The sequence below is a fragment of the Rhincodon typus genome, chromosome 33 (assembly GCF_021869965.1).
Source record: "Rhincodon typus isolate 14 chromosome 33, sRhiTyp1.1, whole genome shotgun sequence".
NCBI lineage: Eukaryota > Metazoa > Chordata > Chondrichthyes > Orectolobiformes > Rhincodontidae > Rhincodon > Rhincodon typus.
Window position 1 is genome coordinate 35,524,634 of NC_063364.1, and position 15,576 is coordinate 35,540,209.

General features: G+C 43.2%; 1 protein-coding gene across 1 annotated transcript in view; it reads right to left on the reverse strand.

Moving 5' to 3' along the window:
* The window catches only part of LOC109938852 (cartilage intermediate layer protein, nucleotide pyrophosphohydrolase), a gene marked incomplete at its 5' end in the record, with an annotated part of 91,316 nt that overhangs the window by 3,491 nt on the left and 72,249 nt on the right, over positions 1 to 15,576 (reverse strand). The window contains 3 exons of the mRNA XM_048615774.1: positions 1,388 to 1,545; positions 9,290 to 9,398; positions 14,084 to 14,398. Coding sequence (XP_048471731.1) covers positions 1,388 to 1,545; positions 9,290 to 9,398; positions 14,084 to 14,398 — 582 coding nt within the window. The remainder of the gene's footprint in view (positions 1 to 1,387; positions 1,546 to 9,289; positions 9,399 to 14,083; positions 14,399 to 15,576) is intronic.

Genomic DNA, 15,576 nt, shown 5'->3' on the forward strand with positions numbered 1-15,576 from the left:
TAAGAGATTGGTAGAAGAGTTAGGTTTCTTGGCTGGCTGACACAATGGGCAAAGTGGCCACCTTCAGTGCTTTGAACTTGACTGCAATTTCCAAACATTTCACATTATCTGATTAGGATGAATATGCAGGTCTGAGAGGAGAGGGCTCAGGAAGGGTGGAATATGAGCTGTTCCTTATGATGGCCAGCACAAATATGATGGGTTGAATGGCTGCTTCTATACCATTTCAATTCTATGATATTACAAAGTCATTTATATTTTTGAATCTGAAGTTATTTCTTGGACATGATGTTCCAAGGAAAAAAAGTTTCAAAGGTTTTATACAAACTTATCTTCCAGGCTTTTTTTGCCTTTGCTGAAGGAGAGCTGCGTTGTTGGATGGCCAGCACTGAGGGAGACCTGGATTAACAGAGCTCATCTCTAGCAAGGCTGCAGCTTGCCTTCTTAGGTCAGTGTCAACATTTTCTATGACATTATTCAAAGAAAAACAGCGAGTTCTTGGTGCTCTGGCCAATATTTATCCCTCAACCAAGCCCGTGAAATCAGATTCTCTGATCATTATCACATTATGGCAGCACTTGGGGTGGCATGATGGGTCAATGGTTGGCACTGCTGCCTCACAGTGCTAGGGACTTGGGTTCAATTCGAGCCTCAGTAAACTGTTTGTGTGGGGTTTGCATGTTCTACCTGTGTCTGCGTGGGTTTCCTCCGGGTGCTCCAGTTTCCTCCCACAGTCCAAAGATGTGCAGTTTAGGTGGACTGGCCATGCTAAATTGCCCACAGTGTCCAGTCATGTGTCAGCTGGGTGGATTATCCATGGGAAATCTGGGGTCACAGGGATGGGGTGGGTCTGTGTGGGATGCTCTTCGTAGGGTCAGTGTGGGCTCAGGCTGAATGGCCTTTCTCCACACTGTTGGGATTCTATGACTTGTAGGTTTGGGGATCTACTTGTGGTCACCACATTCCTATGGCTACACTTGAAAAGTAAATCTATTGACTGCACGTGGATCAGTATGTGGTGAGGTCAGGAATGATTTCATATAACTTGTTTATCATGGAATGTGGATGTTGCTGGCTGGCCAGCATTTATTGATGATCCCAAGTTGCCCTTGAGAAGGTGAGCTGCCTTCTTGAACTGCTGCAATCTATTTGCAGCAGGTATGCCTGTTCTTCTGATCTACTGCATTCTTTTTTTCTCCCATCACCAAATCATCTGTGGCATTTTGTCCATTCAGGTGATCCTCCCAATTGTGCATGAAAGAGGGTTACGTGTGTGAGTTGATTTCAAGCATTAACCAATTACTTAGATCCCAATACAGGCAACAAGGTAATTAAGTCAGAAAATGATATCTAGCTGTTATTGAAATGAATTCAGTTGTTTAATTACCTATCACTGTCAGTGTTGCTGGCTTGGATTTAACAGAGCCTGCAATGTTACTAGCTCGACACCAGTATTGCCCAGCATGTTGTGGCTGAAGGTGCCTTAACACGAGAGAACTGTGATAACCATGTGTCTTCACATCTAACAGGGAGCTGTTATGATACCTGCAAAGACAGGAGTGGAGGAGAAGTTAAAGGGAGAGAAACACAAGAATTTAAATTGAACAGGAAAGCACAATGCGATCCAAGGATTTCAAATTCCCATTGCTGCCTTTGATCTGGGTCATATTGGATGGCTATGGAAGCAAAGAATCATTTAAAACACAGGAGGCCATTCAGTCCACAGAGTCCATTCTGACTTGCCATAGATGAATCCATGTTGGGTGTTGGCAACAGAATGGGGAGATCGGTGGGGGTGGGTTGACGGGGCATTGCTGAAGGTGGACCTTGGTGGGAGGGCCGATGGCAGCAAGAAGCCTATTTGTATGTATTACCATCTCATTAGCAGATAACCTCACATCATTTCTATTGCTCTTTTCCCATGAAGCGGAGAGAAACTAGTCGGCAACAATTTCCACCATGAAAGTCAGAGTGGGCACCTGGCTTGCATTTGCTCCTCAGAGCCTCCCAGCTTGGTGTGCAGTCCCCAGCATCTCAGGGCATGTTCCATGGGCACTGACCTGTCTAGACAGGGTGGTATTGGACATGTACCAGCCTCAAAACATTTTCATGGTACATCTCCAACTCACTTGGAATACAGTTCTCCACTTCAACACTGCACTTTGGAGCTCACTGACACCTTTCATTGTAATGTTGCTGCCAGACTCCTTCACAGGGATCTGATGCATTGCAGCAAGGTAACATTGAAAAAGAGTCTCTGGACCTGAAACATTACCTCGGTTTTCTCTCCACAGATGCTGCCAGATCTGCAGTGTTTTTGTGTGTTTCAGATCTCCAGCATCTGCAGTTCTTTGTTTTATTTTAGTGTTTAGTTCACTGTTACATCTCTTTGAGGTATGTCCACCTTGAAGAAGTTTCATTTCTCTTATTGATGAGATTTCCGTTTTAATCTTTCCCCTTCTTATTCTACCTATCTATTCACTCCTTTACCCCCAAGTCTGCATCATCAGGATAAATACCACCTTTTCCCAGCTGCTGTTAATTCTGAAGAAGGGTCATTGGACTAGAAATGTTAATTCTGGTTTCTCTCCATGGATGTTGACAGACCTGTTGAGTTTTCAGTTTCAGTGGTTTCACATCTCAGACCTCTTCACTTGCTTTGCTAGCACTAACCCTTTTCACACTTATTTGGACACTCCCAGTGACTCTACTTTTCCTTGCCTTTTTACACTTTGCCACCTCATTTAGAACTTAAAGGCTTACAATACGTCTGTCCTTGCTTGCCTTTTAATGGAACCACAAAGCCAAGCAATTAGTCATGGTTGTCAGCAAGGATCATACAAGAGGTGGACATATTGCCAAATGGTACTGTGCTTCATCAACATCACACCCGCAGCACATGCTAGCAGCTTACACAGCAAACACAATGCACGGGCAGGCACTTAATGGCCATCTCTCAAGGTTTAAGGAGAGTAGACCTTGGTCAAGACAAGGGGGACTGTCGTCAGTCAGGGGATGTCACCACAGAGTCAAGAGCATTGTCTGATCTCAGTCCACGGACTTTGTCACAGCCTGTCAGCCAACTGGGATGTTCAAAGTCAGAGACTCAGTATCACTCAGGGAGTGGGCCATAGTCAGTTCTGCAGGTTAAGTGCAGCCAATCCAGAAATCAGTCAAGGGTCTGGTCACTCAGAGTTATCCTATCTTGAAGTACTGTGGGTACTTCTAACTTGTAATTCTGAAATGTAATCTTTAAAAAGGGCTAAAAGGGGAGAGGGAGAAGAGAGGAAGGGAGAGGAAAATGGAATATCACACCTTCTGATGTGAAAGAAGCTTAAAAATAAACAGTTTGGACTGTGATCTTGTGACTACAAACATAACAAGGGCCTGATGACTCTCTGTTCAACAGAAAGTCATGTCCTACGGATTACATTCCAAACTTTGTGTATCCTTCAAAGAGGAAAACACAAGGAAAGGGGTTAAAATGCCAGTTTTAATTAGTTGTGGGAGTGAATATCTCACATATACCAGTCTTGGTATACCACTTCACAGTGGAAGACACTAGCAGTATACCAGAACTTCAAGACAGTCATGAGGTAGAGGTGAATGTAGTGGCCATCACTAAGGAGAAGGTGCTGGGGAAGCTCAAAAGTCTGAAGGTGGATAAATCACCTGGATATGATGGACTAAACCCCAGGTTTCTGAAGGAGATTGCTGAGGAGATTGTGGATGCACTGATGGTGATCTTTCTAGAATCGCTGGAGTCAGGAAGGTCCTAGTGGACTGGAAAATGGTTCACCTCACACCCTTGTTTAAGAAGGGAGGGAGGCCAGATAGCCTGATCCCGGTCATTGGTAAGATTTTGGAGTCCACCATTAAGGATGAGAATGAAGAATACTTGGAAGTGCATGGTAAAATAGCCCTGAGTCAACATGGCTCCATCAAGGGGAGTTCATGCCTGACAAATCTGTTAGAATTCTTTGGGGAAGTAATGAGCAAGCTAGCCAAAGGAGAGCCAATGGGTATGAGCCATTTGGATTTACAGAAGACCTTTGACAAGGTGCCACACAGAAGGCTGCTAAATAATATAAGAACCCATGGTGTTAGGGACAAAGTACTGGCATGGATAGAGGATTGGTTGATTGGCAGAAGATAGAAGTGGAGATAAAATGGTCTTTTTCAGATGGCAGCCGGTGATCAGCAGAGTTCCGCAGGGTTCAGTGTTAGGCCCGTAACTATTCATGAAAGTTTGCAGATGACATATGGTGGAGGGACAGGCCATGTTGTGGAAGCAGGGAGGCTGCAGAAGGTAATGGACAGGCCAGGAGAATGGGCAAAGAAGTGGCAGATTGAATACAAGGTGGCAAGGTGTGAAGTTATACATTTTGGCAAGAAGAACAGGTGGGGAAAGACTTCAGAAATCTGAAGTGCAAAGGGACAGTCTTAGTTCAGGATTCTCTTTAGGTTAACATGCAGGCTCAGTTGGCAGTTGGGAAGTCAATGCAATGTTAGCATTCATTTCAAGAAGGCTAGAATACAAGAGCATAGATGTACTGCTGAGGCTGTACAAGGCTCTGGTCAGACTGCATTTGGAATATGTAAGCAGTTTTGGGCCCTATATCTAAGGAAGGATATGCTGGCCTTGGACAGGGTCCAGAGGACATTTGCAAGAATGATCCCAGGAATGAAAGGCTTGTCATATGAGGAATGGTTGAGGACTCTCAGCCTATACTCAGTGCAGTTTAGAAGGATGAGGGGAGCAATCTGGATAGAGTGGATATGGAGAAGATGTTTTCACTAAAATAGGAGAGACTAGGACCCGAGGGCACAGCTTCAGAGTGAAGGAAGACCCTTTAGAACTTAGATGAGGACGAATTTCTTTAGCCAGAAGGTGAGAATCTGTGGAACTCATTACTGCAGAACGCTGTGGTGGCTAAGTCGCTGAGTGTATTTAAGACAGAGATAGAGTTAATAAGGCGATATAAGGTTAGAGAGAGAACACAAGGGAATGGGGTTGAGAAACATATCAGGCAGGAATGAATAGCAAAGCAGACTCAATGGACCAAATAGCCTAATTCTGCTCCTATATCTCAGGGTCTTATGGAGCGTTAGTGTACTGTGGTGGTCACAGTTGAAGATCTATCCCTAGTTACCCTTATGTTGCAGGTAACGGAGCTCTCTTACTCAGGGAGCTGCAAATTGGTTAAAAAAAGGGAAAAGGGAAATGACAACAAAGGGACTCTTAGAATTCCAACATTCTGACTATCTTGGTCAAAAGTAATTGGAACTACAGCATCTCAAACAATCTGTGAAACTAGCGACTGTGAAATTGAATGCTCAGCTGTCAACTTGGTCGCCACTAACAGCCTTCACTGCAACAGCCTCAATGTTTAACTCTCCACTTTTTGCAAACAATTCAAAGACTGTTCCATATATTTTTTAAACTTTTTGGACTTATTTCTTAATTCTAATTGATGTGTATGTGTGTTGCTAAGTCATTGTTAATTCTTTAAAATCTGGTTAAACTGAATCCTTTTAAAGCATGAGTTCATTTGGTTCTGGGAGAAAGTTATCCATAAGGGAAGGGATCATTTTTAAATTTAACCTTGTATCCAACTGAGAGGGTGGACAAATGAAGGAGGAACCCAACTAATCCCTCTTCATCCAAGAGTTAATGGTTTCAGACAGTTTCAGTAAACAGTGTGGACCTGAAATGGACTGGGGTTCTCATCCTGGGTCTGGTTGTAATACTGGCCACAGCTGACCTGCTGCACAGCTGGTCTTTTAAATATGATGTCAGTGGCAAAAATCCCAAAGGAGCAGGCAATGGTGAGTATGTCCACTGCAAGTGAAAGATACAATGTGAGTGCGGTATTTTAGAGAGGTATGGTACAAACATATGTATGGTGAGCTGTGGAGGTTTGTGTCAGATGAATTGCCAGAGCTCACAGATGGAAATCTCCATGAAATTCCCTGAAATTGACACTTAGGTGATGTTAGTAAAATTCAGCCTGTAATCCAAAGACAATCAAAGTAAGCAAGATAGAGGGGTGAAAACTTAAACCAAAAGTGAGTTTGGATTGTAACTTATGAAGACTCCTGATGGGGGAGATCACTAGACTTATAATCAATTCCCAAGGTTAATAGCCCTTTGTTATGTGAGATTGAATTTTAACTGGCAGATGGTAACATTTGAATTTAATTAAAAAAAAACCCATCTAATGCTGACTACATAATCACTGTTATAAGAAGCCTTCTGGTTCACTAATGTCCTTTAAAATCCTCTAACCACAACAATGTGGTTGACACTTCACTGCCCTCTGAAATGAATAAAATGGATACAGGTGAAAGAAGATGGAGAAATCCAACAACCTTAGGAAAGTTTAGTAAAGGAAAGACAATAGGGAGACTGGATGAGGGGTGAGTAATAAAGAGGTGTCCATCTTTAGATGATGGTGGCCTATTACATCACTATTAATGCTAGGTCAATTTTTAAATTCATTCATGAGATGACTGTGTCGACGGCCAGGCAGCATTTATTGTCCATCCCTAATTGCCCAGAGAGCTGTTAAGAGTCAACCACATTGCTGTGGATCTGGAGTCACATGTAGGCCAGACCAGGTAAGGATGACCGTTTCCCTCCCTAAAGGACATTAGTGAACTAGTTGAGTTTTTCCCGACAATTGGCAATGGATTCATGATCATCATTAGACTCTTAATTCCAGTCATTTTTGAATTCAAATTCCAGCATCTGTCATTGCAGGATTCAAACCCAGGTTCCAGTAATGTTACCTGGTTCTATGGATTAACAGTCCAGCGATAATACCATTAGGCCATTGGCTCCCCACAACGAAACACTGGATGATATTTAACCCTCTTTGAAGCCTACTTTCTGCTTCCAACCCATGGAAACAATGATGAGAGGAGTTGCCTCCTGGTCTCTGTATTCATACAGAACATCACAGAATGACAATAAATATTTTCATGTTGAATGAAGCCCTTAAGACCAACTCACAGTTTGGTCATTCAATTCCTCATTGTTCCTAAACCTCAAGTGAATTGTCAACACAGAGGACTTTTCAGCTGAAGACAAAGATGCTGGCTCCATGCTGAAACTAACACTGAGAATGCTGTGAGTTCATATTTTCAGTCCAGTATGGCTTTTCCTCAGTTCTGAAGAAATGTTACCTGTATTTCACTCACCACAGGTACTTCCAGACCTGCTGAGTTTCTCTAGCCTTTTCTTTTTGTTTCATATATTCAACAAATGTTGGCATGCCTTTATGGTACTTTCAGCATTTTCTGTTTTCATTTCAGATTCACAACATCTGCTGTACTTTATTTTTATGCTGTTACTCCTGGTTCTTGAAAGCAGTATGTGGAAGGAGGTAGCACTCTGGAAATTCCTGTCAAAATTGACCTCTATGACAAAATGGTAGCATTCTGAGTTCAGCTCTCACCTCCCCCACCCTCATCCCTATCCCTCACCTCCATCACCTGGGGCGGGGGGGCGGGGGGTCATGCCTCACTAACTTGATCGAGTTTTTTGAGGAGGTGACGAAGATGATTGATGAGGGAAAAGTGGTTGATGTTGTCTACAAGGACTTCAGTAAAGCCTTGATAAGATCCCTCATGGTAGACTGGTACAAAATGTGAAGTCACATGGTATCAGGAGTGAGCTGGCAAGATGGATACAGAGCTGGCTTAGTCTTAGGAGACAGGGGGTAGCAGCGGAAGGATGCTTTTCGGAATGGAGCCGTGGCAGTGGTGTTCCACGGGACCAGTACTGGGACCTCTGCTGTTCGTGGTCTACATAAATGAACGAAAGGAAAATGTAGCTGGTCGAATTAGTTAGTTTGCGGACAATACAAAGGTTGGTGGAGTTGCGCATAGTGAGGAGGATTGTCAGAGGATACAGAAGGATATAGATCAGTTAGAGGCATGGGTAGAAAAATGGCAGATGGAGTTGAATATGAACAAATGTGAGGTGATGCATTTTGGAAGGTCATGTACAGGTGGAAACTATACAGTGAATGGCAGAACCCTAAGGAGTATTGATATGCGGAGACATCTGGGCATGCAGGTCCACAGATCACTGAAGGCAGTGTGGGTAGATAAGGTTGAAAAAAAAGGCCAATGGCATGTTTAGCTTCATTGCAAGGGACATTCAGTGTAAGGATAGACAAGTTACGCTGCAGCTTTATAGAACTTTAGTTAGGCCACACTTGGAATATTGTGTACAGTTCTGATCGCCACACTACCAGAAGGATGTGAATACTTTGGAGAGGTTACAGAAAAAGGTTTACCGGGATGTCGAGGGGATTTTAGCTATGAAGAAAGGTTGGATAGACTAGGTTCGTTTTCACTGGAATGCAGGAGGTTGAGGGGTGACCTAATAGAAGTTTAAAAGATTGTGAATGGCATGGATAGATTGGAAAATATGAGGCTTTTTCCCAGGATGGAGGGGTCAATTACTAGGGAACACAGGTTCCATGTGTGAGAGGAGAAGTTAAAGAGAGATGTGTGAGGCAAATTTTTCACACAAAGGGTGGTGAGTGCCTGGAACATGTTGGCAGAGGTGGTGGTGGAAGCAGGCACAATAACAGCATTCAAGAAGCACCTGGATGAATACATGAATAGGAAGGGAACAGAGGGATATGGATCCTGTAAGTGAGGACAGTTTTAGTATGGAAGAGCGAAACATAGCAGCACAGGCTTGGAGGGCTGAAGGGCTTGTTCCTGTGCTGTATTGTTTTTTTGTTCTCTGTATCACCCTCATCAAACTCTCTAAAGCATCTACTGTCTAGTGCATCCCTGTGTTTACTTCAACATTAGTGGCTCTGCTTAAGTTCTTAAAAGTTCAATTTTTAAAATTTTATTTACAGAATGAGGGCGTTGTTGGTTAGGGCAGCATTTATTGCCCATCCCTAATTGCCCAGAGGGCAGTTAAGAGTCAAACACATTGCTGTGGGTCTGGAGTCACATGCAAGCCAAACCAGTTTCCTTCCCTAAAGGGCATTAGTGAACCACATGGGTTTTTCGGACAATCAACAACAATTCCAGCTTTTTTGAAAAAATTGAACTCAAATTCTGCCATCAGCTGTGGTGTGATTCAAATTGGACTCTCCAGAACATTACCTGGGTCTCTATTAACAGTCCAGTGGTAATACCATTGGGATATTGCCTCCCATCCAATTGGAGGAAGATAGAGAGTTTACAGAGAAATGGAGAGAAGACGTCAAGAAGAGTTAAAAATACAAATAAGAAATTTACCAAAAAGGATTCTTACCAGAAGTACTTGTCTGGTGGGGGATTGCACTGAACTTTGCAGCAGAACATTACACTTTGCCCCTCATGCCTGACTTTGTTTGATGGGTGCTTCCTGATATATGGTTTCTCTGTAATGCGCAAAGATCAAGATTTAGTAAAGATTGAACAATCACAGTAAATTGAGATTAATCCCAGACTGAATGTATCTTCAATTGCTAGTTACATTAATTGTTCCCTGGTTATACAGGTACTTTGTCCAAGTCTTCCAATTCCTTCCCTGGCTGAACTAAGGAAATGAAAGACCTTTATATTTATTTATTTTAAATATAAGGTTTCATTTTGTTCCTGGGATGTGGACATGACTGGCTAGGATATTTACTGACCATCCTTAGTTGCCACAGAGCAGTTAAGACTCAACTACATTGCTGTGGGTCTGCAGACATATGAACATCAGGTAAGGATGGCAGATTCTTTCCCCAAAGGACATTAATGAGCTAAATAGTTTTATTTTCCCCACAACAATTGACAAAGGTTTCATGGTCATCATTAGAATATTAATTCCAGATTTTTATTGAATTCAAATTCCACCATCTGCCATGGTAGGATTCAAACTCAGGTTCCCGGAATATTATTAGGTGTCCAGATTACTAATCTGCTGAGAATACCATTAGGCCACTGCACCCCCAAAGTGAAAAGCAGGCCATTCAGCCCTTTCAGCCTGCTCCGTCATTCATCATGGCTGATCAGCCAACTCAGCATTCTGTTCCCACTTTATCGCCCCCATAACTTTTGATCCCTTTAGTCCTAAGAACTATATCTACATCTTTCTTGAAAGTCTTCAATGTTTTAGCCTGAACAGTTTTCTGTGGCAGAAAAATCCATCACCTCACCACTCCCTGGGTGAATAAATTTCTCCTCACCTCAATCCTAAATGGTCTACCTCTTATCCTGAGACTGTCGACTCTGGTTCTGGAGTTCTCGGTCATCAAAAACATGCTTCCTGCATCTACTCTGTCTAATCTTGTTAGAATTTTGTAGGTTTTTAAGAGATTTCCCTCATTCTTCTAAATTCTAATGAATGTAGTCCTAACCAATCAATTGCTTACCATTTGTCAGGCCAACCATCACAGGAATCAGTCTGGTAAACCTTTGTTGCATTCTCTCAATTGCAAGAACATCGTTCCTCAGATAAGGAGACCAAAACTGCACAATATTCCAGGTGCGGTCTTACCAATGCTCTGTACAGCTACAGTAAAACACCCTTGCTCCTGTGCTCAAATTCTCTCACTGTGAAAATCAACATACCATTTGCCTTCTTCACCACTTGCTGCACCTACATTGTTGCTATCAGCGACTGATGTACAAGGACATCCAGGTCTCATTGCACCTTATCCTTTCCCAATCTATTGCTGTTCAGACAATAAATGTGCTCTCCTGTTTTTAATACCAGATTGGGTAACCTCACATTTATTCACATTATGCAGCATTTGCCGATTCATTTAGCCCGTCCAAATCACACCGAACCATTTCTGCATCCTCCTCACAGTTCACTTTCCGTCCATTTTTTTGTCATCCGCAAAAGATACAACACATAGTTTCCTCACTAAATCATATATTTTGAATATCTGGTCTCCAAGCACCGATCCATGCAGTACCCCACTCAGAAGAAGACCTCTTTATTCCCTGTCTACCAACAAGTTCTCTATCTTTTCAGTACACAACCCCCAATGCTATGCACTTTAATTTTACACAATAATCTCTTATGTGGGACCTTATTTAAAGCCTTCTGAGAGTCCAAGCAAACCAAATCTATGGCTCCTCCTTACCCACTCTACTTGTTACGTCCTCAAAAATGTCTAGTAGATTGGTCAAGCATGACTTCCTCTTCATAAATCCATTACGACTCTGTCTGATCCTGTCACCATTTTCCAAGTGCTCCTCTATGGAATCTTTTCTAATGGAGTCTAGTATTTTTCCCAGTACGGATGACACGCTAATCAGCCTATGGTTCATTGCTTTCTATTTGCTGTCCTTCTGAAATACTGGGGTTACATGAGGTACCTTCCAATCTGTAAGAACTGTTCCAGAGTCTGGAATTTTCGAAGGTGACCACCAGAGCAGGTTCCTTAAAGACAAACTAATAATGGGAAACAAAGAAATGATAGAAACATTCAGCAGTATTTTGTGTCTTTTTTCACTACAGAAGAAAACTCAAGAGTACTGGGAAATGAGGAACTAAATGGAATGGAACAATGTGAAATAACCACAATCTCCAGGAAAATGTGATAGAAAAACTATTAGATCTAAAGGCTATCTTGTTTCCTGACCTGATGAATTTTATCCCAAAATCATAAAAATGGCTACAGAGCCAGGAGATGCATTGATTGTGATCTTCCAAAATTCCCTAGATTCTGGAAAAGTCTCTGCAGATTGGAGAATTGCAAAAGTAACAACTCTATTCAAGAAAAGGAGGCAGACAGAAAGCTGGAAACTACAGATCAGTTTACCTAACAGCTTCATTGGAAAACTGTTGGAGTCTATTCTTAAGGAGGTAGTAGGAGTGCATTTGCAAATCATAATACAGTCAGGCTTAGCTCTCCCATGTCCTAACCCCCTATCCCACACACAGGCCTTGTTATCACACAGCCTGCCATTACACACTACCTGTTGTTAGTCACTAACAGTCCCTTTCTGATGAAGGGTCTAGGCCCGAAACGTTAGCCTTCCTCTCCTATGATGCTGCTTGGCCTGCTGTGTTCATCCAGCTCTGCACCTTGTTGTCTCTCTCTCTCCCATTAACAACTATTCACCCACCCAACCTGATTGTTAACAACTCCTTTGTCTGTCCAACTATTCTCTCTGTTTGGGCTGTATCCTATCGTTTACTCCCTACCCCACCCCCTCCCTATCTGCTGCATATAAACTGACGTTTTCCCAGCCACCATCAGTTCTGACGAAGGGTCACTAGACCCGAAATGTTAACTCTGTTTTCTCCTCCACAGATGCTGCCAGACCTGCTGAGCTTTTCCAGCAACTTTGTTTTTGTTCCAGTAACTTCTGTTTTTTGTTGCAGGCAGAATCAACATGGGTTTGTGAAAGGAAGAGTATGTTTGACTAATTTAGCATTTTTAAAGGGATCAATAAGGAAGATGCATAAAGGGGAACCTGTAGATACAATGCAGTTGAATTTCCAAAAGGCATTTGATAAGGTCCCACATCAAAAGTTATTTCACAAAATAAGAAGTCAGAATGTGAAGAGGCGACATTGGTGAAGAGGCCTCATCTATTTACAGTTGTTAATAACTTGGGGGAAAGAAGTGAGAGTATGGTAGTTAAATTTGCAGATGACAAGGATAGATAGGAAAGTAAGCTATCAAGAGAACTTAAAAAGTCTACAAAAGACAAATGGAATGTTCCCTTCATATCACAAAGGAATGGAGTATAAAAATTGGAAGGTGTTGCTAAAACTATGCAAGGTACTAGTCAGACCACAGCTAGAATACTGTAAATACTGCCAGGGATCCTCGGAAACAAATTGGACAAACTAAAGGATGGGTGTGCTGTGATCAGGAGGTAGGGGAATAGGCTGCTGTTGAGTCTGGCATTGAATACTTCCTTGCACGTGTATGGGGAAATATGATCAGGAGGGTCTGGATGTTGGCAAAAGCACTGCTGCTCTTCCTGGTTCACAGTAAATGCTGACAAAGGTATTTACTGGTTCTCATCCCCTTCAACGGCAGCTCCTGATCGTACTTCTTGGGCTACAGTAACCATTGCTGCAAAAAGAGGTTTCATTTCTGTAAAGATTCACTCTGAAGGTCTCTACATAATTTGTTAGACTGTATCTGTATCAACAGGCATATCACTGAGAATGGAACTCGAAATAACACAGAAGGGCAAGAAGATAACTTTCTCCACTTGGGAACTCAACAACCTTCTGGATGTACATAGGACATAGTATTCCTACAGTGTGGAAACAGGCCTTTCGGCCCAACAAGTCCACACCGACCTCTGAGCATTCCACCCAGATCCATCCCTCATAACCCACCTAATCTACACATCCCTGAACACAATGGGCAATTTAGCATGGTCAATCCACCTAGCCTGCACATCTTTGGACTGTGGGAGGAAACCAGAGCATCTGGAGGAAACCCACGCAGACACGAGGAAAATGTGCAAACTCCAAACAGATAGTCACCCGAAGGTAAAATCGAACCCGGGTCTCTACTGCTGTGAGGCAGCAGTGCTAACCATTGAGCCACCATGCCTTTGGAGCATAATATCAAGTTCAACAATTTAAGGCCTTAAGACACCTTCTCCCGTGTCCTTACCCCAACCCCCACACCCTAGGTCTTGTTATCACATGGTCTGCTATTACACTCAACCCAGTGTTAGCTAATTATTGACCCATTAGTAGCTATTTATTCTCCCAGGCCAATCGTTATCCACTCCTTTGTCTGGGCAACTTTCTTCTCTTTCTTTGGGCTCTGTTTCCCCCTATTGTTTACTCCTTACCCCCTCCCCCCAACCTATCTTCAGCATAAAACCAACATTTTCCTAGCTACCATCAGTTCTGAGGAAGGGTCACTGGACCCAAAATGTTAACTCTGATTTCTCTCCACACAGAGGCTGCTAGATCTGCTGAGCTTTTCCAGCAACTTGTGTTTTTGTAATGTTTTGTCCCATCTAGGTCAGAAATAGGGACTGCAACCCAGATGGGAAGATTTGGATCAATGTAGAATATATTTTACTGTTTTGTGTCTAATGAGATACAGTGCAATTCAAACAATTTATATTCGGAGAAATAATTTACCAGATCTCTTGAGTTTCACTTCAACGGTAGACATTTTGCTGTTGGTTACGCTCAGTATATGAAGCATTGTTCCATAATAAGCCTTCCTAATTGTTAACACCGTTTTACCATCAGGGCAAAGACCAGGAATCCTGAACTTTCCCTTTTCATCACAGACTGTCAGGATTTGATTAGAGTCTCCCCACAGCTGGACAGTTGCCTTAGAGGCAGGAGCGCCATCTTCAAGACGTACAGAACCGTAAAGTAGATGATCTTCACACATGCATCGACTGCACTCTGCATTTACACGACCCATTGTACATCTCATTTTACAGCCTGCAACACAGTTCAATGTTGGATATACTTAATTGAAACTCAGTTGCTTTACTGAAAAATGATCAGCATGTTCAAAACAAAGAAATTGCAATTTTTCATATTTTCTAAAGACAGAAAAATAATGATTTTTTAGAAAATGGATTTTTTTGTTTTGAATCTTCAGCTTCTTTGAAAAGAATGGTTGTGAAATAACTCCACGGAGGCCAGTACCCTGTCATCAAGTCAACCTTGAATTTACATGTGCATAGTGATTGAATCAGAGATAGTAGGAACTGCAGATGCTGGAGAATCCGAGACAACAAGGTGCAGGGCTGGATGAACACAGCAGGCCAAGCAGCATCATAGGAGCAGAGAGGCTGACGTTTCGGGCCTAGACCCTTCATCAGAAAAGGGGGAGGGGAAGGGGGTTCAGAAGTAAATAGGGAGAGAGTGGGAGGCGGATAGAAGAGGGATAGAGGAGAGGATAGGTGGAGAGGAAACAAACAGGTCGAAGAAGCGGGGATGGAGCCAGTAAAGGAGAGTGTAGGTAGGGAGTTAGGAAGGGGATAGGTCAGTCCAGGGAGGACAGACAGGTCAAGGGGGCGGGATGAGGTTGGTCGGTAGGAGATGGAGGTGCGGCTTGAGTTGGGAGGACGGGATAAGCGGGAGGAAGAACAGGTTAGGGAGGCAGGGATGAGCTGGACTGGTTTTGGGATGCGGTACAAGGAAGCGAAAGATTGAAACTTGTGAAATCCACATGGGAACCCTGCAGCCCAATGGTATCAAAGCGGAATATGAGTTGCTGTTCCTGCAACCTTCGGGTGGCATCGTTGTAGCACTGCAGGAGGCCCAGGATGGACATGTCGTCTGAGGAATGGGAGGGGGAGTTGAAATGGTTCGCGACTGGGAGGTGCAGTTGTTTATTGCGAACCGAGCGTAGGTGTTCTGCAAAGCGGTCCCCGAGCCTCCGCTTGGTTTCCCCGATGTAGAGGAAGCCACACCGGGTACAGCGGATGCAGTATACCACATTGGCAGATGTGCAGGTGAACATCTGCTTGATGTGGAAAGTCTTCTTGGGGCCTGGGATGGGGGTGACGGAGGAAGTATGGGGGCAGGTGTAGCACTTCCTGCGGTTGCAGGGAGAAGTGCCGGGTGTGGTGGAGCTGGAGGGGAGTGTGGAGTGGACAAGGGAGTCACGG